Source organism: Lepidochelys olivacea (genome assembly GCF_965140295.1).
Source record: "Lepidochelys olivacea isolate rLepOli2 genome assembly, chromosome: 2".
NCBI classification, from domain to species: Eukaryota; Metazoa; Chordata; order Testudines; family Cheloniidae; genus Lepidochelys; species Lepidochelys olivacea.
In genome coordinates this window covers 234,625,346-234,650,739 of record NC_140412.1, presented here as the reverse complement: position 1 = coordinate 234,650,739, position 25,394 = coordinate 234,625,346, and the positions used below count along the sequence as shown (strand labels likewise).

At 40.3% G+C, this 25,394-nt stretch overlaps 1 protein-coding gene across 4 annotated transcripts in view; it reads left to right on the top strand.

Moving 5' to 3' along the window:
- The window catches only part of PIP4K2A (phosphatidylinositol-5-phosphate 4-kinase type 2 alpha), a 206,392-nt gene that overhangs the window by 102,657 nt on the left and 78,341 nt on the right, over positions 1-25,394 (top strand). For all 4 annotated transcript variants that reach the window (XM_084620274.1, XM_084620275.1, XM_084620276.1 and 1 more), the window contains 2 exons: positions 2,883-2,980; positions 4,123-4,219. In XM_084620274.1, coding sequence (XP_084476400.1) covers positions 2,883-2,980; positions 4,123-4,219 — 195 coding nt within the window. The remainder of the gene's footprint in view (positions 1-2,882; positions 2,981-4,122; positions 4,220-25,394) is intronic.

Below are 25,394 nucleotides of genomic sequence, written 5' to 3'. Positions count from 1 at the left end.
CTAATGGTTTGAAAGGATTGAGCACTTGATTCCTAAACAAAAATAGCCCATTTTCAGGTAGTAGTTTATGCCGAGCAGTCATTAGAGATTGAAATTGTTTTTCCACTGTTACCAAGTTAAAACTTGCTGTAGTCCACTGAGAGCAACCAGTGCTAATTATTGTGTTTGTTAAACTGTGGTTCAAGTCCTGTGCTGGAAAATTTAAGAGATTAATAAATACAACAACAAAAATGTGTGTGTTTGCAAAAGAGGTGAAGTACCTGTGAAGTTCCTTTGTGGCGTATGAAAACAATTGCATTTATTTTTTTAACATAAATATTAGTAATGAACTTAAAGGTGTGACGTAAGTGGTCATTTTTGAAATTTTAAATATCCTAAAACATTCCATAGTTTAAAGGGATACTGTCAAGTCAGGTTTGCCCAGAATTTATTAAAACAAGCTTACAGTATTCCAAAATTAAGGCGAGTAAATGTTTCTATTAATTTAAGAAATAAAATTCCGGTGGAAACAGGATAACCCAAACATTCTTCCTCAGTGTTTGCATCCCAGACATAGCAGCATTGTGTATGAACAAGAACTTGAAATTAACTAGAACCTAATTGATTTTTGTTGTCCAGATAGGCAGTGCAAAAAGTAAAGCCCTAATTCTCCAATTTACCCCAAGTTAGTGAGGCTCCATGCAGATTCAAGTATTTGCCCTCATGTTAATCAAGGCCTAAGTTACATATATTGCATATGTCCTGTGCAGGATAGGAGCCTAAATGAAATATATATAAAAATTAAAATTCTATGTTTTAATAATAAATGGAACATGGGCAAAGAAATTCATTGTTTTTTGTTTTGTTTCTAACACTTTTAACCTGACAATGTTCTTCTAAGCAGTTGCTCTTTTAAATCTGTTTGGCTAGTATCAAAAAGTATCTTATCTGTCCCTAGTTTCTCTGCACTTTTCCCTTCTACCACAGCTTTCGACAAAAAAAGACGTATCAGTAAGACACATTATACCTCATAAAAACCAAATGTCTTCTCAGTTAAAAAGTGCAAGAAATGTAAATGAGATCATTAGTGATATTATTCATTGGTAATATGTCTGGTTCCGTTATTACTATGATTTTATGTGAAAAATATTACACATTTTATTTTTACTTGGAATTATTATTACTACCATCAGTAGGTTGCTCCTCTGAAATCTGACAATAAAATCTGGTAGAATTGTTAATTGTTAATGAATCTGCCAATGCAGATTTAATACAGGAATTAAACTGGGACCTAATTGTAATCATTATTATATTACACTCATTTAATGTGATACATTACCATGAAATTCATAGATTCATAGATATTTAGGTCAGAAGGGACCATTATGATCATCTAGTCTGACCTCCTGCACAATGCAGGCCACAGAATTTCACCCACCACTCCTGCAAAAAATGTCATCTATGTCTGTGCTATTGAAGTCCTCAAATTGTGGTTTAAAGACTTCAAGGAGCAGAGAATCCTCCAGCAAGTGACCCGTACCCCATGCTACAGAGGAAGGGGAAAAATCTCCAGGGCCTCTTCCAATCTGCCCTGGAGGAAAATTCCTTCCCGACCCCAAATATGGCGAATAGCTAAACCCTGAGCATATGGGCAAGATTCATCAGCCAGATACAATTCTTCATTGTAACAAGGGCTTTCATTGAATTACATTTTATAGCTGCCCTATAAGTAACCATTATCGTTGAAACAAAAGCAAATTCTAAATACAAGTGGGTTTTTTTTGTTTTGTTTTTTAAAGACTTTCCGGATCCCTGGATACCCTTAGAACTTAAGGGGTCACTTTTTAGTATGGTACCTATTCAATCTCTGTCACTCCTGATATGACTGAAGATGACTTCAGGAAGCTACTCAAAGCACTTCTCTGTCCTACTTTTCTTCAGGTCCATAGCTGAGCACGTTGCCTCCATGGCATTTCCAGACTCTGTTAACCCAGAAGCACAGGGCCAAGTTACCTCCATGGCAGCTTGATGTGCTATCGCTAGGCCATGCCCTCAGCTCAAATCAATATTATTGCCATCTAATTATCTGTGTTCTTAGCTCTTTCAACTCCTCATCCACTATGGTGGTGATAGTACTGCACCCATCAGACAATGGTTTGAATGCAATTCCCATTAATCTGTTAGTCCTTAAAATCATTGCAAATAATACTTACTCTGAGGTGTTTAAAAGGTGGAGTGTGAGAAGATGTGTAAGAAGAAATGTTTAAATCAAGGCATCTATTTTCAGTACAGTTGCAGTAGTAGGACTCAAGCACATACCGACCGAGAGGAGAGGGAAGAGACTCTGGTTCATAGGCTGTAAGGGCAAGTAGTAATTAGTGTATGAAATGTGGCAAAATTTTGACACATGATCTGGAGTAGAAAAGTAACTCTGTCCAATAAACAGGAGCAGCATTTTCAGGGTAAAACACAATTTCTACTCTGATTTCACATCCTGATTAACATTCCTGAGAAGTACTTTCCAAGAGTACTTTGGAGGTTCTTGGCACTTACTACAATATAGATTAGGAATGCTTTTCCTACTTTCTCCATCATAGCCAGCCCCCTGACCAAAGCAACATTTTAAAAAAATTACTGAAGTGGCAACTGATGACATCGGTCATTCTAACAATAATTCAAAGTAACTGTGCCACATTTACTGATAAAACTGGGCTACTAACTTTAAAATGTCATTGCATTTTTCATCCAGAAAAATTGAAATTGCTTTAGGATTTGTTCCCCTGAATTTAACAAGTTTTAAAACAAACTAAACATACCATCTTTGCCTTTAAGTCACGTGTAGAGGGTATTTGTAAAGTGTCAGCAAAGCTAAATTGTTAAATGTTTTTTTTCCTCTCCTCTAGATCAATGAACTGAGCCATGTTCAAATCCCTATTATGTTGATGCCAGATGATTTCAAAGCATATTCAAAGATAAAAGTGGACAATCACCTTTTCAACAAGTAAGTGCAAGTAACAACCCTTTGTAGAGGGGGATAAAGCTTCTGGCAGTGATATTTTACAAAATTTTGTCAACTCTCTGGTATTTTTCAATGAATAGGAGTAGTTTTTCTGATTAAGTTAATCCTGTGATAAACATAACCATCTGTTACATTCTAAAAAGCAACAGCAGGGCCTACTGGGTAGTACTCTTTGGCCATATGGTATATTATTACCCATGAATATCTTTTACATAGAAAATGATTGTTCTGTTTATGATGGAAATTTTTGTTTAGGTATTTTAAATGCATACATCTTCGTACAGTTATTTTTGATATCTTAAACAAAAAAAAGTTATAAACCAGAATAAACAGTGGGATAAGGAGTATTTCAAAGCCAAATAAGGAATGTACACCTTTTCATAATCTCTGATATGAAATCATATAAAATGTTGACAGTATTACCCCATTATGTTAAATTTCCAACTAATTCCATAGTTTATCATATATTAGAATGATTTAGCAAAATAATGACTTCAGGCATTTATTTTCAGCAATGTACATTAGTCGTAGTGTTTCAGGTACGAAACAATAACGTGCACTTTTATAAAGATAAAATGAAGGTTAAAATATTCTAGAAAATGGAATGATTCCATTATTTTGTACTTTCTAATCTGTGGCAAAGTTCAAATAGAAGACGTAGCCATTACTGTTTCTGAGTATAACAGCGAGGTTAATTATAGGATTTTAAAACTAATCCATCATTAAAGGAGTCCATGTTTTATAAAAGCTTTGATGTTTTTTGGAGTTTTTTGGTGTCATCCTTGAACCCTTGTATAATCCAATTTAAGGTTTCTCTTTCAGAGCATTAGTAGGGCAAAGGGAAAATTATTTCACTGTTTTTTGAGTCTAGATGTGAAGACTTGTCAAAATTTAGTATGTATGGACTTCATCCAGTTCTTATATAGCTGATTACCAACCCCTATGTGTATGTTTATAAAAGAGAGAAAATAGTTTGGGGTCAATCCTGACCTGATAAAGATTGGAGTAGATGGACTCTAAGTCTGCTTTGTCTCTATTTTGTACAAAAGTTTTTAAGATGTTATTGTCCTGAGTTATTTAATTGAACATGCATGTGATTTTCACTGTTTTTCATTCTATTTCAGAGAAAACATGCCAAGTCATTTCAAATTTAAGGAATATTGTCCAATGGTATTCCGCAATCTGAGAGAGAGATTTGGAATAGATGATCAGGACTTTCAGGTAGGTTCACTATCAAAATACATGTGAAGAACTATTCATAGCTCCTCTGGCTATAAGCAGGAAAATCTCAGTTTGTGTAGAAGTCTGCCCACAATCATCATTGGCTTATACTTCGAGAGTCTGCTCATTCAGTGAGAAAATGGGCTTCTCCCACCCTTAGTTATGATAAAGAAGGAACAGGACAGGAGTATACTGATTCTAAGATTGTCAGTGGTGTAGTTGAGATTGTGCAGGAGCTGTAGACCCACATGAAGGTGGGTTTTTTGTTTTCGGAGGTGGTTGTTTTTTAATTATAAACTGGAGTCTGCTTAGGCATTTAATAAGGGATCCAGGAAGCCCTAGTAGGGAGATGCCTCCTGGCTCTTCATCTGATGTAGACTATGTTGAGGCAGCAAGAGAGTTTTCTGCCTCTTTCCTATTTTTTCTTATTTCTTGCAATTTTCAGTATCTCTGTCCTTAGCTTTTTCTTGTCTCTGTGTCCTCAATACTTGTCTGTGTGTTCTCCTCCTATTGTTGCATCACTAGGGCCCTATCAAATTCATAGTCCATTTTGATTAATTTCATGGCCAGAGGGTTTTAAAATTGGTCAATTTCAGGTTTTCAGATGCTTACATCTGAAATTTCACGTGCTGTAACCGTGGGGGTCCCAATCCAAAAGGTACCCGCAGGTGGGTCTGGTCTCTTCCGCCCTCCCTGCCCACCCCCACCCCCCCGAGCAGCCATGCAGGAGAAGAACAATTCCTGTCCCTCCCCAGCCCAACTGGGACTTACTGCTTGGAGCCCCTGCCTGGAGCCCTCCCAGCAGCACAGAGAATGGCTTGTTTCACGGTCCATGACTCTTTCTACTTATTCTGTTTCCTAGTGGTGCACATACCTGCCACAGTTAAGTTGTTGAGGCTGGGTATAGTGCCTCTTGCAGTAAAAGGAAAGAGGTATTTCTGGACAGTACCGATGGGAGATGCTGTATACACTGAGCCGCTTTAGCAAGGCACATCAGTAACAAAAGTGTTGCTTGAACATAGTCTTGCTGCGTGTGTCAGTACTTCTGTCTCTTTTTCCTTCTCACCCCCTGTTTTACTAACCAGACAGAGTACCACCCTAGTACTCTTTCTGATCTTTCAATTGTCATGATCTGAGGACAGAAACACACATGCAGAGCATTGGAGCAGAAGAAAAAGCTGATTTGGCAAGCTAAGCAAACACTGCAGGGCCTGGTAGCATTAGAAGAAGCTCTCCCAGCCTGATAACTCTGGCTGCTTGGCTTTCTGTCCTCACAAAAAGGAATGGCCAGAGTACTGTACCACTATAGGAAAAGAAAGTAGCTGCATTCTGTTCCAGCATAACCTTACTCTTATCTATTGCCATTCCCCTCATCATCACTTATGGCTGTGTTTCCTCCACACGCTATTCCAGCTACCCACCTCCTTCTGCCATGACACTACAAATGATTCTATCCTTTTTCTATCCAATACTTATTGTGAACCCAATATTTTCACCTTCCCTGATGGTGTCCCAGTCCTGTCCTCTTATTTTGCACTCTTCCAATAGAAATTATCGTTTTTTTCTCCCCTTCACTGTTACCACCCCAACATCATTCAGCTGCATTTTTATCTCATCTGACATACTCTGACGTATCCTGCTGAATTTCCACTCGCCAAACCTGGACCTTAGATTTGTAGCCTGGTGAAATGATGGTACAAGCCATTCCCGTCTATTTGGGGCCTGCTAAACTTCTGCACCTTGTTTTAGAATTGCTGATTGAAATTAAGAAAGCAGAACTGATTGACACTTTCTGAATTTGTTTTTAAGCAAAACTTTTCATTGAAACTTGAAATTTAAATGAGAAGATTGGGATAAAGTTTTTGCAAGCATTTTCTCAAAAAATTCAGCCTGTTTCTCAATCTGCTCCAGAGCTTGTCAAATTTTTCTGAATTCTGATTTTAAAAGAATCAAAACAAACTTCCCATTTTTCAACCAGCTCCCGAAGGAGGAAGATATTCTATAACATATTTGAGTTAACATTTACGTTCAGAATGTTTCCTCAAAATTTTAACAGATCCTTCCACCTGTAGGTTTCTGGATCAAATTTGACTAATCATAGAAGATTAGGGTTGGAAGAGACCTCAGGAGGTCGTCTAGTCCAGGGGTAGTATGGCAACGTATGGCACGCATGCCAAAGGCGGCTCGGGAGCTGATTTTCAGTGGCACTCACACTGCCCGGGTCCTGGCGACAGTTCCGGGGGGCTCTGCATTTTAATATTAAATTAAGCTTCTTAAACATTTTAAAAACCTTATTTACTTTACATGCAAAAATAGTTTAGGTATATATTATAGACTTTTATAGAAAGAGACCTTCTAAAAATGTTAAAGTGTATTACTGGCATGCGAAACCTTAAATTAGGGTGAATAAATGAAGACTCGGAACACCAATTCTGAAAGGTTGCTGTCATAAATATAAAGGGAAGGGTAAACCCCTTTGAAATCCCTCCTGGCCAGGGGAAAGCTCCTCTCACCTGTAAAGGGTTAAGAAGCTAAAGGTAACCTCGCTGGCACCTGACCAAAATGACCAATGAGGAGACAAGATACTTTCAAAAGCTGGGAGGAGGGAGAGAAACAAAGGGTCTGGGTCTGTCTGTATGCTGCTCTTGCCAGGGACAGAACAGGAATGGAGTCTTAGAACTTTTAGTAAGTAATCTAGCTAGGTATGTGTTAGATTATGATTTCTTTAAATGGCTGAGAAAAGAATTGTGCTGAATAGAATAACTATTTCTGTCTGTGTATCTTTTTTGTAACTTAAGGTTTTGCCTAGAGGGGTTCTCTGTTTTTGAATCTAATTACCCTGTAAGATATCTACCATCCTGATTTTACAGGGGGGATTTCTTTATTTCTATTTACTTCTATTTTTTATTAAAAGTCTTCTTGTAAAACACTGAATGCTTTTTCATTGTTCTCAGATCCAAGGGTTTGGGTCTGTGGTCACCTATGCAAATTGGTGAGGCTTTTTATCCAACATTTCCCAGAAAAGCGGGGGTGCAAGTGTTGGGAGGATTGTTCATTGTTCTTAAGATCCAAGCGTCTGGGTCTGTAGTCACCTAGGCAAATTGGTGAGGCTTTTTACCAAACCTTGTCCAGGAAGTGGGGTGCAAGGTTTTGGGAAGTATTTTGGGGGGAAGGACGCGTCCAAACAGCTCTTCCCCAGTAACCAGTATTAGTTTGGTGGTGGTAGCGGCCAGTCCAAGGACAACGGGTGTAATATTTTGTACCTTGGGGAAGTTTTGACCTAAGCTGGTAAAGATAAGCTTAGGAGGTTTTTCATGCAGGTCCCCACATCTGTACCCTAGAGTTCAGAGTAGGGGAGGAACCTTGACAGTTGCCAACTCCTGATCTAGTCCAACCTCCTTCTCAAAGCAGGACCAACCCGAGTTAAATCATCCCAGCCGGGGCTTTGTGAATCAGGGCCTTAAAAACCTCTAAGGATGGAGATTCCACCACCTCCCTACTTAACCCATTCCAGTGCTTCACCACCCTCCTAGTGAAATAGTTTTTTCCTAATATCCAACCTAGACCTCCCCCACAGCAACTTGAGACCATTGCTCCTTATTCTGTCAACTGCCACCACTGAGAACAACCAAGCTCCATCCTCTTTGGAACACCCCTTCAGCAGTTGAAGGCTGCTATCAAATCTCCCCTCATTCTTCTCTTCTGCAGATTAAATGAGCCCAGTTCCATCAGCCTTTTCTCATAAATCATGTTCCCTGTCCCCTAATCATTTCCGTTGCCCTCCACCTCCATTGAACTCTCTCCACCTTTGTCCACATTCTTTCTGTAGTGGGGGGGCCCAAAACTGGACACAGTACTCCAGATGTTGCCCTACCAGTGCAGAATAGAGGCAAATAATCACATCCCTTGATCTGCTGGCAGTGCTCCTACTAATCAGCCCAATGTGCCGTTAGCCTTCTTGGCAAAAAGAGCACACTGTTTGACTCATATCCAGCTTCTCATCCACTATAATCCCCAGGTCATTTTCTGCAGAACTGCCGCTTAGCCAGTAGGTCCCCAGCCTGTAGCAGTGCATGGGATTCGTCCGTCCTAAGTGCAGGATTCTGCACTTGTCCTTGTTGAACCTCATCAGATTTCTTTTGGCCCAATCTTCCAATTTATCTAGGTCACTCTGGACCCTATCCCTACCCTCCAGCCTATCTACCTCTCCCCGCAGCTTAGTGTCATCCACGAACTTGCTGAGGGTGCAATCCATCCCATCATCCAGATCATTAATGAAGATATTGAACAAAACCGGCCCAGGGACAGACCCGCTTGATACCGGGTGCCAACTACACATCAAGCAGTTGATCACTACCTGTTGACCCCAACGATCTAGCCAGCTTTCTATCCACCTTATAGCCCATTCATCCAATCCATACATTTTTAACTTACTGGCAAGAATACTTTGGGAGACTGTATCAAAAGCTTTGCTAAAGTAAAGATATATCATGTCCCCATATTCACAGAGCCAGTTATCTCATCATAGAAGGCAGTCAGGTTAGTCATGCATGACTTGCCCTTGGTGAATCCATGTTGACTGTTCCTGATCACCTTCCTCTCCTCCAAGTGCTTGAGGACCTGCTCTGTGATTTTTCTGAGAACTGAGGTGAGGCTGACTGGTCTGTAGTTCCCCGGATTCTCCTTCTTCCCTTTTTTAAAGAGGGGCACTATATTTGCCTTTTTCCAGTTGTCCGGGATTTCCCCCGATTACCACAAGTTTTCAAAGATAACGGCCAATGGCTCTGCAATCAGGTCAGCCAACTCCGTCAGCACCCTCGGATGCATTAGATCCGGACCCATGGACTTGTGCATGTCTAGCTTTTTAAAATGGTCCTTAACCTGTTCTTTCACCACTGAGGGCTGCTTACCTTCTCCCCATACTGCCCAGTGCAGCAGTTTGGGAGCTGACCTGGTCTGTGAAGACTGAGGCAAAAAAAGCATTGAGTACTTCAGCTTTTTCCACATCATCAGTTACTAGGTTGCCTCCCCCATTCAGTAAGGGTTCCACACTTTCCCTGACCACCTTGTTGCTAACATACCTGTAGAAACCTTCTTGTTACCCTTCACATCTCTTGCTAGCTGCGACTCTAATTTTGCCTTGGCCTTCCTGATTACACCCTTGCATGCTTGAGCAATATTTTTATACTCCTCCCTAGTCATCTGTCCAAGTTTCCACTTCTTGTAAGCTTCCTTTTTGTGTTTAAGCTCACCAGAGATTTCTCTGTTAAGCCAAGCTGGTTGTCTGCCATATTTGCTATTCTTTCTGCACATCGGGATGGTTTGTTCCTGCACCCTCAATAAGGCTTCTTTAAAATACAGCCAGCTCTCCTGGACTCCTTTCCCCCTCATATTAGCCTCCCACGGGATCCTGTCCATCAGTTCCCTGAGGGAGTCAGCCTGCTTTTTGAAAGTCCAGGGTCCATATTCTGTTGCTCTCCTTTCTTCCTTTTGTCAGGATCCTGAACTCGACCATCTCATGATCACTGCTACCCAGGTTGCCATCCACTTCTACTTCCCCTACCAGTTCTTCCCTGTTTGTGAGCAGCAGGTCAAGAGGATCATGGCCCCAACGCTTGCACCAGGACATTGTCCCCAACACTCTCCAAAAGCTTCCTCGATTGTCTGTGCACTGCTGTATTGCTCTCCCAGCAGATGTCAGGGTGATTGAAGTCCCCCATGAGAACCAAGGCCTGTGATCTGGAAACTTCTGTTAGTTGTCCAAAGAGAGCCTGGTCTACCTCATCTTCCTGGCCTGGTGGTCTATAGCAGACACCCACTTTGACATCACCCTTGTTGCTCTTGCCTCTAAACTTAACCCAAAGACACTCAATAGGCTTTTCTCCAGTTTCATATTGTAGCTTTGAGCAATCATACTGCACCCTTACATACAGTGGAATGTATGAGGAAGATGATTCCATGCATCTGAGGAAGTGAGCTGTAGCTCACGAAAGCTTATGCTCTAATAAATTGGTTAGTCTCTAAGGTGCCACAAGTCCTCCTTTTCTTTTTGCGAATACAGACTAACACGGCTGTCACTCTGAAACCTTACATACAGTGCAACTCATCCATCTTTTCTCCCCGACCTATCCTTCCTGAACAGTTTGTACCCATCCATGACAGCTCTCCAGTCATGTGAGTTACCCCACCAAGTCTCTGTTGTTCCAGTCACATGAAAGTTCCTTGACTCTGCCACGGCTTCCATTTCTTCCTGCTTCTTTCATAGGCTTCTTGCGTTTGTGTACAGGCACCTGAGATAACTAGCCGATTGCCCTACTTTCTCAGTATGACTCAAGAGGCCTCCCCTGTGGCACCCTCCTCCTTGTGTTTCCTCCCAATATCCTGTTCCCCATTTACCTCCAGGCTTAGGTCACCATCCCCCGGCAAACCTAGTTTAAAGCCCTCCTCTCTAGGTTAGCAAGCCTCCCTGTGAAGATGCTCTTCCCTCTCTTCGTTAGGTGGATTCCATCTCTTCCTAGCAATCCTTCTTCCTGGAACAACATCACATGGTTGAAGAATCCAAAGTCCTCTCTCCAACTCTACCTGCGTAACCATGCATTTACCTCCACAATTTCATGGTCCCTACCTGGGCCTTTTCCTTCAACAGGGAAGATGGACTAATGATGTTCCTCTTGACCAAGAGGAAAGTGGATTCTGTGGCTGAGGGACTTGCATGGAAAATACTCTGCCAGGAGCTCTCTCACATTTAAATTGGAAGGAATATAGCTCATACACCTCCAGTGACCACAGCTATGTACATTCTACAGGACAGAGGTGATCTGTTAATTAGGCAGGTCCCAGGCCATTTAAGACTTTATAAGTTAAAAGCTACATCTTAAACTCACTTGAAGGCGGTAGACAGTCGATGTAGATCATGGAGCACCTGTATCATGTGCTTGAAATGAGATATTCTACTTAGTCACCTCGTTCACTAGTTTTGGAGCAAAGCTGACCTTGTCTTGATCATTACTAAAGATAATCAGCCATCACAAAACGTACAGCCTCTGTTCCATGACCCAGGTGAAACATTACTATGTGCAACCTAGGGTCCAATCCAAATTAACCAGAACATGCTGCATTTAGTATTTTGAACTCATGCAATTAACTGATCGCCAGCAATCTATAGAAGAGGAAACGTTAGAAAGTATTTGGTGTATAATTTCAAGCAATCAATAAAATTATAAGATGCTTTTGGAGGATTCTTGAACAGAAAGGCTGAGTCAAGTTATGTACTGTGAATTATTCATATAGTGCTACTTGTTTGTATTAAATTATCAAATAACTGCATTCTTAGAATTTTAAAGATAGAAAGTTCTCTCTGCTGATTGTGCCCTTCTCACATTTCATTTTCAAATATGGTTATCCTGTCCCTCATCCACAAAGAAGCTCACACTGAGACAGCTTCATTTCATTTACTACTTGTTTGTGCAGTGGAAGCAGCAACATTGAAGTCACTGGAAATGTTCATAGCTTTGGGAATTGGTTTTAATAGCTTCCTCCTACTACAGAATCAGTCCCACATGGCTTTTCCACTGTGCCCCATAACCTCTGACTTCTATGTGAAAGTTTAAAAAAAAAAAATTGAAAACCCTTAATGGAAATAGATTATAAGAGAGGATATATTCGCCATGTTTTTGACAATTTTCAATTGATATTGAAGGGGAAGGTGTGTTCACAAATGCCAGTCAAGCTGTATATTACTTAGAAACGTCATCCTTTCTCCCTCCCACCTGAGAAAATGCACACACCTTAACATTACCATAACTCCCATGCACCACATACTATGCACTGCAGCCTTCACTCTGCTCTCTTGGGTTGCCAGCTTTCTATTACTCCCTTTGCCAAAGTACCCCCTCCTAATACAACTACTACTACACCAAACATCCACAACTCATAGTGTTGGGAGGGAATAGTTTGTTAAAGGCATGTGTGCAAGAGGTCAGACTGAGGTTGTGGTATGCAGTCTGTGGTGGTGAACAGTAGTTTAGTGATATTGTTAAGGTTTGTGCCAGTGGATGAAGGAGAAGAAGGTATGTCCTGTTAGCTGTGTGAATTTATTTCTTTGATGTTATGGCTTTTTGTCATGTATACTGTGTATGTGACAATCCTAAAGGCTTCACAAGTATCGTTTTTTGGCATATTTATTATATGGTTATGCAAAGTTATGAGCTATCATTCTTAATGGAGAGAGGAAGTAAATTGACCATCATGATCATTAAGTTCCAAGTCACTAGCTAATAAACTTGAGACCAAAATGGCAAATTCCACTCCTAAGTGTGACATTTCTATCATAGGAGAGTAGATGGGGATGACTTAATGCAGGCTCCATTTGGGAGGATATTTGGCCCCTTCAAGGTTTTGGAGAATTTGGGTTTTTTTCCCCCTTGCTCTTCAGCAGAGATGGAGAGAGGTTGGTGTGCCAGGAAAAAAAGGTGGGATGGTTGTTACAGTTTAATAAATGGCATAGACTAATGTTTGAAATGCTTTGGAAAATTGAGATGAAATCTATGGGTATTCAAGGTGACAAAGTTGTCATAGCAATATGTATGTAATGATAACAAAAGATTTAACAAGGTGCAAAATGACCAAATTTTCAAAATCGAAAACCAGGATGCTTTTGTGGCAACATTTTTTAGAGTTGCAAAATAGTTGTACAAAAGTCTTTTTAAAAAATGCAACCGGTGTCAGTATGCCAGCTTCTGACAAGCATATTACTTGAAATGGAAGACCTTTTTCCTTTTACTTAGTGTATGCAGTGTTGTTGTAGCCATGTCAGTCCCAGGATATTTGAGAGACAAGGTGGGTGAAGTAATATCTTTTGTTGGTCCAACTTCTCTCTAAGTGCTCTGAATGCATTTATAGTGAAACACTGAACAAGTGTCATTAACATTCACTTTGATCAAAAGAAGAGCTTTAATGGTATATACACTTACTCTCCTTTTTTTTTTCACTCCACTCCAAACACAGTTTATCACACTGAACATTCATTCCATTGGATTGTTTGTTCCTAGTAAACGCAGAGAAGGGCTTACTCAATATAACCGTTCATATTGAACAAACAGTTGGCAGTTAAAATATTTTTGATAAAATAAAAGCCCAGGACATTTCAGGTGTGCTGCAGGAATTTCCCGGGACACCAGGACATCATATGGAACACTGGGCCAGTTGCAGTAAAATGAGGATGTGATGGTTTTAATGCTTCAACCCAGATGAGTTAAAAAATATATACTAAAGAGAAGGTTATTGTCCTCTGGGAAACTCATCTATTTGACCATGAGACTTCCTCCTTCAAAGAGTCTTGGATGGCGCCTGTATGTCTCTTTCTTCGGGAGGAGTTACTGTATTGCTCACAGTGTGTGAAAACAAACTAGAATTGATAGTAGATGTTTGAGGGTTATAACCTATGACATTTGTATTGAGAAAAGACTTTGCTGGCATTTATATGCTGAATTGTGATTTTTATATAGAAAATCTTCACTTTAGCCACTCTTCAGAATCATCATTTGTACACTGGAGATTTTAATTGTATAAGACACAATAATAAAATATATAGAACTTCAAAAAAAGGTAACGCCCTCAAATTGAATGCAGAGGAGATTGGCTTATTTACTTATTCTTATTTTTGTATTATTTGCACCTAAGAGCACCAGTCATGGACTACCCGTTGTGCTACTTGCTCTGCAAACACATAACAAAGAGACTGTACCTGCCCCTCAGAGCTTCCTGTCATGGGTGTCTGGTGTCTGTTGTGTCCTAATATAAGATCCCACTGTAAGAGAATATAGGTTGTTGGGTTTTTTCTCCAGCACATAAATTGCTTATGATAATCCAAAAGGAAATGTACAGGGTGAATAGTTCCAATAAACTGTCCAGTATACTATAGTATTATTTCAAATAATTTTCGATTGAGATTTTTCAGATCCTAGGTTTTTTAGGGCAGAATTTTTATTGTACTGTCCAGAACTGAACACATAATTGGTGCTAAACAAATGATAAATGATGGTAATCTAAATGTTCCCCAAACTTTTCTGCAGTGGGGTACAACTTTTTTAAAGAAGGAGAATTTCCTTACATCATTAAAGAAGCATAGTGAAATCTTCATGCAGGCAAACTACTTAAGAGATTTGTACCAGGGGCATATGCTAGGAGGTATTTAAGTTTTCTGTAGGAGAATCACTATTGAGTTTTCAGAGTAGCAGCCGTGTTAGTCTGTATTCGCAAAAAGAAGAGTACTACTAGTGGCACCTTAGAGACTAACCAATTTAAAAATATTTGCGAAGCTTCTTTGTACTTTAAATCTAAATTGGGTCAATGCAGAGTATGAGAGAATTCTGTAAAACCAGGACAGAATTAAATCTCATGTTAACCTGAAGGGTTGGAAAGGATCATGAGGTAGAAGGTATATGAATACAGAAATAAAGTTTGGTCCTGGCCAAAGTGTTTCATAAATAGAGATAAAGTAGCTAAGCTAATACTTCAAATTTAAAATACTGACCACAGATCCCACCAAGATGTATGCAATATTATTGTTTGTTATAATGATCTGTGAGCTTGAACAATTGCAGTGCTAGGAATTCAAATATATATTAACTAATTAAATTGTCCCCACCTAATTAGCTAGGCAATAAGAGGCTTTGGCCAGCCAAAGAAAGTGAGTTCAGGGATACCATATTCCCAATGGAAGGAGAAAAAGCCTCAGGCCTAAGCTGACATGATTGAATTGTTTTTAAAACACAAACTGACACTTTTACTTTCAGAAACATATTGTGAAGCCTTTGAGAAAGATTCACTTCCTAAGGGGATCCATATAATTTGTTTTTAAACCTGAGAGAGATCTCCACCTTGTCATTTTATTACCTGTTTTCTCTTCTAAATAATGGCTTCCAATAGTAGCTAAAATCCTGGTAGGTAAAGAGACTTCTTTCAGGAATAATCCACTGTGACCTATCAGGATTTGTCCAGGGCTGAGAATTTGAAAAGGCTGTTTCATCTTGTTGGTGTGGTCCTGTTCACTAGCTGAGGAAATTGTACAATGAAGACAAGCAAGCGTCTACTAGTTCATTAGTATTAGAGGCATTTTCTCTCTTAAGGCTACACTCCAGGGTCATTCTGTTTCACCCCTTCTGTTCCTTGGCTCACTTAATGTGAAATGTCCCATTGAAAGGGTAATTCCAACTTGATAAAGAAAGGGATGTAATATCTTTTTGCAGATTTTCTGCTTTATGCTTCAGCAAAGTGCTCCTGTCATAAATATAAAGGGAAGGGTAAACCCCTTTGAAATCCCTCCTGGCCAGGGGAAAGCTCCTCTCACCTGTAAAGGGTTAAGAAGCTAAAGGTAACCTCGCTGGCACCTGACCAAAATGACCAATAAGGAGACAAGATACTTTCAAAAGCTGGGAGGAGGGAGAGAAACACAGGTTTTTGTGGGTCTGTCTGTAGTCGTCTTGGCCGGGGACAGAACAGGAATGGAGTCTTAGAACTTTTAGTAAGTAATCTAGCTAGGTATGTGTTAGATTATGATTTCTTTAAATGGCTGAGAAAAGAATTGTGCTGAATAGAATAACTATTTCTGTCTGTGTATCTTTTTTGTAACTTAAGGTTTTGCCTAGAGGGGTTCTCTATGTTTTTGAATCTAATTACCCTGTAAGATATATACCATCCTGATTTTACAGGGGGAATTTCTTTATTTCTATTTACTTCTATTTTTTATTAAAAGTCTTCTTGTAAAACACTGAATGCTTTTTCATTGTTCTCAGATCCAAGGGTTTGGGTTTGTGGTCACCTATGCAAATTGGTGAGGCTTTTTATCCAACATTTCCCAGGAAAGGGGGGGTGCAAGTGTTGGGAGGATTGTTCATTGTTCTTAAGATCCAAGGGTCTGGGTCTGTAGTCACCTAGACAAATTGGTGAGGCTTTTTACCAAACCTTGTCCAGGAAGTGGGGTGCAAGGTTTTGGGAAGTATTTTGGGGGGAAGGACGCGTCCAAACAGCTCTTCCCCAGTAACCAGTATTAATTTGGTGGTGGTAGCGGCCATTCCAAGGATAACGGGGGTAATATTTTGTACCTTGGGGAAGTTTTGACCTAAGCTGGTAAAGATAAGCTTAGGAGGTTTTTCATGCAGGTCCCCACATCTGTACCCTAGAGTTCAGAGTGGGGGAGGAACCTTGACAGCTCCAATGAGCGTTTTTGCTTATAATGAGTGTCCTGTATTCAGGTCTGAGAATAAATTTGGAGAAGTCTAGTATTTTCATTGAGAGAGAGGATTATGGAACAGATGAGTAATTTACAGTAGATAAGTTTAAATATTTGGAATATGATTCACAAGAAAGGAATCCCAATTAACTTTGAACAATGTCATCCCCATTACAGAGCAAGATAGGACTAATATAGACAAATTGTCCCACTTACCTCTTTCATTAATCAGATATCAGGGTAATTAAAATGAATGTTCTTCCCAAATGTCTTTGTTTTCAGTCTTCTGCAGATATCCTTGATATCCAGAGGATAGATAGAATTTATTCATAAGGAAAGATAAAACACCCAGAGTAAGTCTTAAAAATAAATTTTGTACCTCATGACAAGAGGGGTTTGGAAGTGCCATCTCTTACGCTGACTGTGGCCAAATTATAATGCTTGTGACAATGTGGCTTCAGGAGAACAAGGATTCTCCACTTCATAAAATAGTTTGTGAACTGATTAACCCATAGGCACTGAGACATATCTTTTGATTTGATCCCTAAGGAAGAATTGAAGCCTCATAAAATACAGTGCTTATTCACACAACCCAGTCTATCTGAATTTAAAGTCTCAGGGAGTCTCTCCCCTGTGGATCCTGGTTCACAATCCCCATGTGTGTGTAAATCCTGAAGGCAGTTATTTTTGGCAGTGGGATGAGCTTGGAATTATGACAGTTCAGGATCTGTATAACAGACTCCTCTTTACTTGAGAAAACCAAAGCCAACTATCATGTCCCTAGATCTTTTTCACAGGTTTCTCCAACTTAGACATTTTAATATGGAAGAGATGAATTCCACGTTTTCTGATGAGCCAAAATGTTAACCCATTTTTTTTTTCCTATTTGGAAGCTTAAATAATGGTTTAATTTCAGCTGGTGCTGCCATATCTCTGAAAGGGAGCATCTGAAGTACTTATTCCTAACTCGTCGGGATAATGGAGAAATATGAGCAATAAAGGAATGTGATTTTCTCTGAATCTTAATAATTGGCTTTCACTTCTCCTCTCTCTCCGTCAGCACCACAAATGGATTCTCCTGTTTTTCTTCTCTTGTCCCCTTTGCAACTGTCAGTTCAAGTACTGTCCTCATTGTCTGTTCCCTCTGAGGCAGTGCGGCTGTACTCCAAGAGCCTCCTGTAGTAGAATAGGAAGTACTCAACTCTGGACCACAGCACAGTGTTTAATTTCTGAGTGGTGGTGCTGTGTTCCCGACATCATCAGTGGGTCTGGCAGTCCAGCGATATTAGTGTTATTTTGGAGGAAGATAGAGGTTGAGCTTGTCACCGTCTCCTCCTTTGCCCTCAGACTTCATCCTTATTTCACTAATACCAGAATGAGAACAATAACTACAGAGCGTGAAGTGAGATGACACTTGACAAATATGGTTGTCGTGGCCTTTGTGTACCAGTTGATTACCAAGTTACGGTCAGGAGACACACAGTGGGATCAGGGTCGAGCCAGGTCAGGATACCAGGAAGTCAGGGTCGGGCACCAGGATGCAGACAGGAGACAAATAGCGGAGTCAGGGATGAACTGGAGTGAGAAGCCAGAGTCTAGGCTTCACAGCAAAGGAAGATCTGGAGCAGAAGCAAGCAGGCAGCCTGCATCTTTACTCAGAGAGCACCCTATGATGGCTTTCAGTGCTCGGTCTCCAATACAAGCTGCAACAGATGATAGACTATTTAGTGACTATTCCTAGCTCATGCATAATAGACCTGCTCTTTCAGCAGCTCAGTACCCTCTGAGCCTCGCTGAATTGAAAAGGAATTCCACCTCTGAATTACCGAACCTACATCTAATAATGTAATTTATTATCAGTGCCATCCTCTAAATCACTGAACTTTCTCCCATTTTCCTCCTTCATTTCCATCCTTCTCTCGCCATTACAGTGAGCTTCATTTTGTCATCTTCATAGGCAATGAGTGCTGAAGACATCTGCCAAAGGAGATAGGAAGTTTACTTATAAGATAAACACATTGGGTAAAATTCTGGCTCCACTAAAGTCAATGGCAAAAATCCTATTGACTTAAATGGGGCCAGTCTTGCACACACTGATCCTGCAGCATTCCCAGTGCTGACTGATAGGGAGCAAAGGACTGATCTCAGAACCCATGCCTGATTCTCCTCATGCCCATGAACTATAATGCTGTTAAATCACTAGGCTGACACAGTGAGCTTCAGTTTTAGTCGTCATGTTTTGAGTACAACAGTGGGTAATTGCAGGTACATTTCCTGAGCAAAGCTGACCCGTATGGACTCCAAAAACAATATACAAACTCTTATGCCTCGATTTTTATTTCTGATACATAGCTGCATATCACAGAATATCTTGTAAAGTTAGTTTTCCTGTTTATTCAGTTTAGCATAACGTGTGCTTGAATGAGATTAAACTATAGAGACGAGCATTTCTTCTCAGTACACTTACTTCTTGCCAGACCTCATGTGAAATTCCACTGAAAGTGAAAGATTTAGATCCTAGTGAGTACAGTGCCATTCAGTCAATTCTGTTTGAAAGATTGTCTTACTATTTTTCTAAATCTCTCTGTGTTTTATCACAACAAACTAGAATTTTGTGACCTTTTCTCTTCGTAGAAAAAGCTGCTTTTCTGTGATAATTTTTGACTTTTAGAGGAAATTAATAAAGTATTTGTACTGTATCCAGAATGTAGCTTTAAACATTTAAGTGTTGAGATACATAATCTTGAGTCTGTTACAGAAGTAGCAATTATTAAACAATGACATTTACATGAGATGTATAAAAGATTAAAGATTAGAATGAGCTAATTAAATTGACCTTTAAATTGCCTCACTTTGAGTCTCTGGCTAATCCTAGACCTCCCACTGTGGAGTTAAACATCCTCACTGTGAACTTTAGGGGTAGTGGGAGCTGTACTGGCAGTTCCATTTAAAAAAGACAATTAAGGTAGCATTTTGCCTCTTATAAATGTAACTTTCCCGTGTAGAGTAAACCTCAGCTCTCCTATCCTTTTATGGGGGAGGGAATAGGGGTTCCATTCTCCCCCCCCCCCCCACAAGAATAAGAACTTTATTCTGAACAAGTGACTCCAAAGAAATATCTAACTCGTGGCCTAAAATTCTTCAGTGTAGGCAACAGAACCAAAACGTTTTTTGAGGTGTTGAAGAGTTACTTCCTTCTTTATTATCTGGAATTATCTGCTGCTTCCATTTATTGACTAACTCTTGTGGCACCTGCTGTATTTGAAAGCCTTACTAATGTAAAATATAGGAGTAGAGAATTAAAGGACAAGTGCAGAGTCCTGCACTTAGGACGGAACAATCCCATGCACTGCTACAGACTAGGGACCGAATGGCTCGGCGGCAGCAGTTCTGCAGAAAAGGACCTAGGGGTTACAGTGGACGAGAAGCTGGATATGAGTCAACAGTCAATAGTGTGCCGTTGTTGCCAAGAAAGCCAATGGCATTTTGGGATGTATAGGGGCATTGCCAGCAGATCGAGGAACGTGATCGTTCCCCTCTATTCAACATTGGTGAGGCCTCATCTGGAGTACTGTGTCCAGTTTTGGGCCCCACACTACAAGAAGGATGTGGAAAAATTGGAAAATGTCCGGCGGAGGGCAACAAAAATTATTAGGGGACTGGAACACATGACTTATGGGGAGAGGCTGAGGGAACTGGGATTGTTTAGTCTGCAGAAGAGAAGAATGAGGGGGGATTTGATAGCTGCTTTCAACTACCTGAAAGGGGGTTCCAAAGAGGATGGATCTACACTGTTCTCGGTTGTAGCAGATGACAGAACAAGGAGTAATGGTCTCAAGTTGCAGTGGGGTGGGGTTTAGGTTGGATATTAGGAAAAACTTTTTCATTGGAAGCGTGGTGAAACACTGGAATGGGTTACGTAGGGAGGTGGTGGAATCTCCTTCCTTAGAGGTTTTTAAGGTCAGGCTTGACAAAGCCCTGGCTGGGATGATTTAGTTGGGGATTGGTTCTGCTTTGAGCAGGGGGTTGACTAGATGACCTCCTGTGGTCCCTTCCAACCCTGATATTGTATGAAAGCTGCAAAAGGTAAAATGAGTGCTTCAGAGACCTGCTTGTTGCCGTATTTAACAGGGTTTTCAAGAACTATGTGGTAGTGTATCTGTGTTTTTAGAGCCTAATTCAAAACCATTTTAAGAAGGCAAAATAATGCCAGTGTTGCCACCCTGGGCAAAATAATGTAAAAGTTGATACTGGCTTCAGTTGACAAAGGATAAGAATATAATTAATGCCAGTAGACATGGTTTGATGGAAAGTTGATCTTGTCAAACCTAATTTCATTCTTGATGAGGTAATAAATTTGGTAGATAAAAGTAACTCCATAGATGTAATATACTTAGGCTTTTGTAAGGCTATTTTCTGTACCACATGGCATTCTGATTAAAAATTTAGCAGTATACAATAGAGTGTATTAAATGGCTTGAGAACTGACAGATCTCAAAAAGTATTTGTCAATGAGGAATCGTCATTGAATGGGGATGTTCATAGTCTGTTCCGCAAGGATTGGTATTAGGCCTGATGCTATTCGACATTTTCATCAATGATCTGGAAGAAAATATAAAATCACTGCTGATAAAATTTGTGAATGAGACAAAGATTGGCAGAGTGGTAACTAATAAGGACAAGGCTGTCATACAGAGTGATTTGGATCACTAAGTAATCTGGGCCGATTCAAGCAAAATGTGTTTTAATACAGCCAAATGCAAAAGTAGATATATAGAAACAAAGAATGCAGGCCGCATGTACAGAATGGGAGACGATATCCTGGAAAGCAGTCTCTCTGAAAAGGATTTACGTGTCATAGTGGACAAACAACTCAATATTAGCTGCTAGTGTGATGCTGTGACAAAAAGAGCTATTACATTCCTTGGATATAGAGGATGTAGTAAGTAAGAGCATGGAGGTGATTTCACCTCTATATATGGCATTGGTGATACCGATAGTGGAATACTGCATATAATTCTGGTATCTAAATTTTAGAGAAGATGTTGAAAAACTGGAAATGATGCAGCACTGCTCAAATGTCAGGCAGACCACATCCACATGGGCGTGGTGGTCCATTGACTGTTCTGCCCTCGGGCCCAGAATTGCTGTTGGTGGGCCTGTGTAATGGTCCCTTATGGCCTTAAACTCTATGGAAAAACTCACTGAAGTCCAAAGAGAGGCTCCAATGGACTTCACTGGGTATTGAATCAGGCCCCAAATGCAGGACCTGTTGGTAACAGTTTAAAATGGGCTTCGGTCCCAGTGCACCTCTCTGGACCTAGAACTATGTAGGGGAGGGCCTCCACTCTGGGGGCACTAGGACCCAGGAGGTGTGCACATATACCTCAAAAAATTTTGGAACTTACATGGCATTTGCTGCAATCACATTGTTCACTCTCCTTACGTGCTGTTCCCCTTTCCCAACGTGTGTCTATTTAGACAATATTGTCTCATTGTTTCCTTGTACTCCTCTGTCTCTGTAGCCATCTCTTATCTTGTACTTAGATTGTAAGCACTTTTGGGCAGGGCCTGTCTTTTTGTTCTGTGTTTGTACAGCACCTAGTACGTGATGGGAGGGGAATTATCTGGGCCAAACCGAGGCAAAAATTGGAGCAGAGAGCCGGCCTCAGCCCCATAGGACAGGAGCCATGGGAGTCGCCTCTGTGGGATGAGTGCAGGGTGTGTTCCATCTGCAGCTCACCCTCGTGGGTCTTCCTGCCCCGTAGGGCCAGAACCTGATCCACTTTCTCCTACATCCCAACATGGTCAGAATTAATAAAATGAAATAAGAAATTCCCTAAAAATAAGATGAAAAAGTATATATTATTTCACTGGACTCTAAGCTGTAGTAGAACGGAACGACCTTTCATTTACTAAAGTGCTTGCACTGCCTATTGCAGTGCAGATGAAACAAATATATGTAATGTAGTTTTGCAGATAAAGTTAATCTGCATCAAGAACGCTTTAGGGAATGAATTACTAATAAAAATCAGTACAGCTTTCAGCAGGCTATAATTAATACTGTAGAATTAATGAACTCATATATTTAACTATCAAGTAGTTCTGTGGTATGAGACACATTGACTATGATTGTAACCTTTAGATGTTGAAGGTCAGATTAATGTCATGACCTTAAATGAAATCTGTTACTCAGTGCACATGTAGGTGATCTTTTTATTGACCTGTGCAAAGGCAATGTGACATTTCAACCAAGATTCCTCGCAAGAAAACTATGCTGTGGACTGTGCGTAAATGAAAATATGTTATTAGAAGCCTCTTCAAGCTTGTCATACTAAATGGCTTTATTTGTTTAAGTAATTACTGTACAGAAGTTCATCGTATTCTTAAGGTGACCTCATAAGTATTCACATTTACACAGTCGAAAAGCTGTTCACTCTCCTGAGATCAAAACCCAGTATGCACAGGCTTAAAATTTCACAAATTAAAAGTGAACAGGGAATTCATGCAGGACTATTTCACTCAGAATAATAGACATGGAATAAGTTGCTAAATCAAGCTATTAAGTGAAGTAGTATACATGAGGTTGACAGACATTTTAATCATGAGAGAGGGGATTGAGGCACATGGTGATAAAATAGAGAAAGCTGGGATAAACCTAAAGGGCACAGGTTTCAGAGTAGCAGCTGTGTTAGTCTGTATCTGCAAAAAGAAAAGGAGTACTTGTGGCACCTTAGAGACTAACAAATTTATTGAAGCATAGCCTTTCGTGAGCTACAGCTCACTTCATCGGATGCATGCAGTGGAAAATACAGTGGACAGATTTTATATACACAGAGAACATGAAACAATGGGCGTTACCATGCACACTGTAACGAGAGTTATCAGGTAAGGTGAGCTATTACCAGCAGGAGAGAGAAAAAAACCTTTTGTAGTGATAAGCAAGGTGGGCCATTTCCAGCAGTTGACAAGAACGTGTGAGGAACAGTAAGGGGGGAAAATAAACATGGGGAAATAGTTTTACTTTGTGTAATGACACATCCACTCGCAGTCTTTATTCAAGCCTAAGTTAATGGTGTCCAGTTTGCAAATTAATTCCAATTCAGCAGTCTCTCATTGGAGTCTGTTTTTGAAGTTTTTTTTGTTGAAGACTTGCCACTTTTAGGTCTGTAATCGAGTGACCAGAGAGGTTGAAGTGTTCTCCGACTGGTTTTTGAATGTTATAATTCTATACGTCTGATTTGTGTCCATTTTATTCTTTTATGTAGAGACTGTCCAGTTTGGCCAATGTGCATGGTAGAGGGGCATTGCTGGCACATGATGGCATATATCACATTGGTAGATATACAGGTGAACGAGCCTCTGATAGTGTAGCTGATGTGATTAGGCCCTATGATGGTGTCCCCGAATAGATTTGTGGACACAATTGGCAATGGGCTTTGTTGCAAGGATAGGTTCCTGGGTTAGTGTTTTTGTTGTGTGGCTGCTGGTGAGTATTTGCTTCAGGTTGGGGGGCTGTCTGTAAGCAAGGACTGGCCTGTCTCCCAAGATCTGTGAGAGTGATGGGTCGTCCTTCAGGATAGGTTGTAGATCCTTGATGATGCATTGGAGAGGTTTTAGTTGGGGGCTGAAGGTGATGGCTAGTGGCGTTCTGTTATTTTCTCTGTTGGGCCTGTCCTGTAAGTAGGTCACTTCTGGGTACTCTTCGGGCTCTGTCTATCTGTTTCTTCACTTCAGCAGGTGGGTATTGTAGTTCTAAGAACGCTTGATCGAGATCTTGTAGGTGTTTGTCTCTGTCTGAGGGGTTGGAGCAAATGCGATTGCTCCAACTTGTCAGCAACCACACACGACACAACAAAAATACTAACCCAGGAACTTATCCTTGCAACAAAGCCCGTTGCAAACTATGTCCACACATCTATTCAGGGGACACCATGATAGGGCCTAATCACATCAGCCACACTATCAGAGGCTTGTTAACCTTCACATCTACCAATGTGATATATGCCATTATGTGCCAGCAATGCCCCTCTACCAGGCACATTGGCCAAACTGGACAGTCTCTACATAAAAGAATAAAATGGACACAAATCAGATGTCAAGAATTAAAACATTAAAAAAACAGTCGGAGAACACTTCAACCTCTCTGGTCACTCGATTACAGACCTAAAAGTGGCAAGTCTTCAACAAAAAAACTTCAAAAACAGACTCCAATGAGAGACTGCTGAATTGGAATTAATTTGCAAACTGGACACCATTAACTTAGGCTTGAATAAAGACTGCGAGTGGATGTGTCATTACACAAAACTATTTCCCCATGTTTATTTTCCCCCCTTACTGTTCCTCACATGTTCTTGTCAACTGCTGGAAATGGCCTACCTTGCTTATCACTACAAAAGGTTTTTTTCCTCTCCTGCTGATAATAGCTCACCTTACCTGATCACTCTCATTACAGTGTGTATGGTAACACCCATTGTTTCATGTTCTCTGTGTATATAAAATCTGTCCACTGTATTTTCCACTGCATGCATCCGATGAAGTGAGCTGTAGCTCACGAAAGGTTATGCTCAAATAAATTTGTTAGTCTCTAAGATGCCACAAGTACTCCTTTTCTTTTTTCTAAAGGGGACAGGGTTTTGTGACCTCATGTGATCTTTCCTTGTTCTGTAATGCTCTTTGGAGATTACATACCAGTACTGCTTTTACTGACAACAGAGTTAATAAAATGACTTGTTTGTGGTTAGTATGACTAATGTTTCACTGTTATGTCAACATGTCACTGTGTACAGTAGCTGCATAATAGGAGTGTGCTTTTGGTTCATAGTGATAGACATGAAAGGGCTATTAAAACATTTAATCTATCCCCTTGCAAGGGCAGAACACAGCTGCTTTATAGGGCCACTCTTAAATGCATTTAAAGGATAAATCCTTCACCTCCCCTTC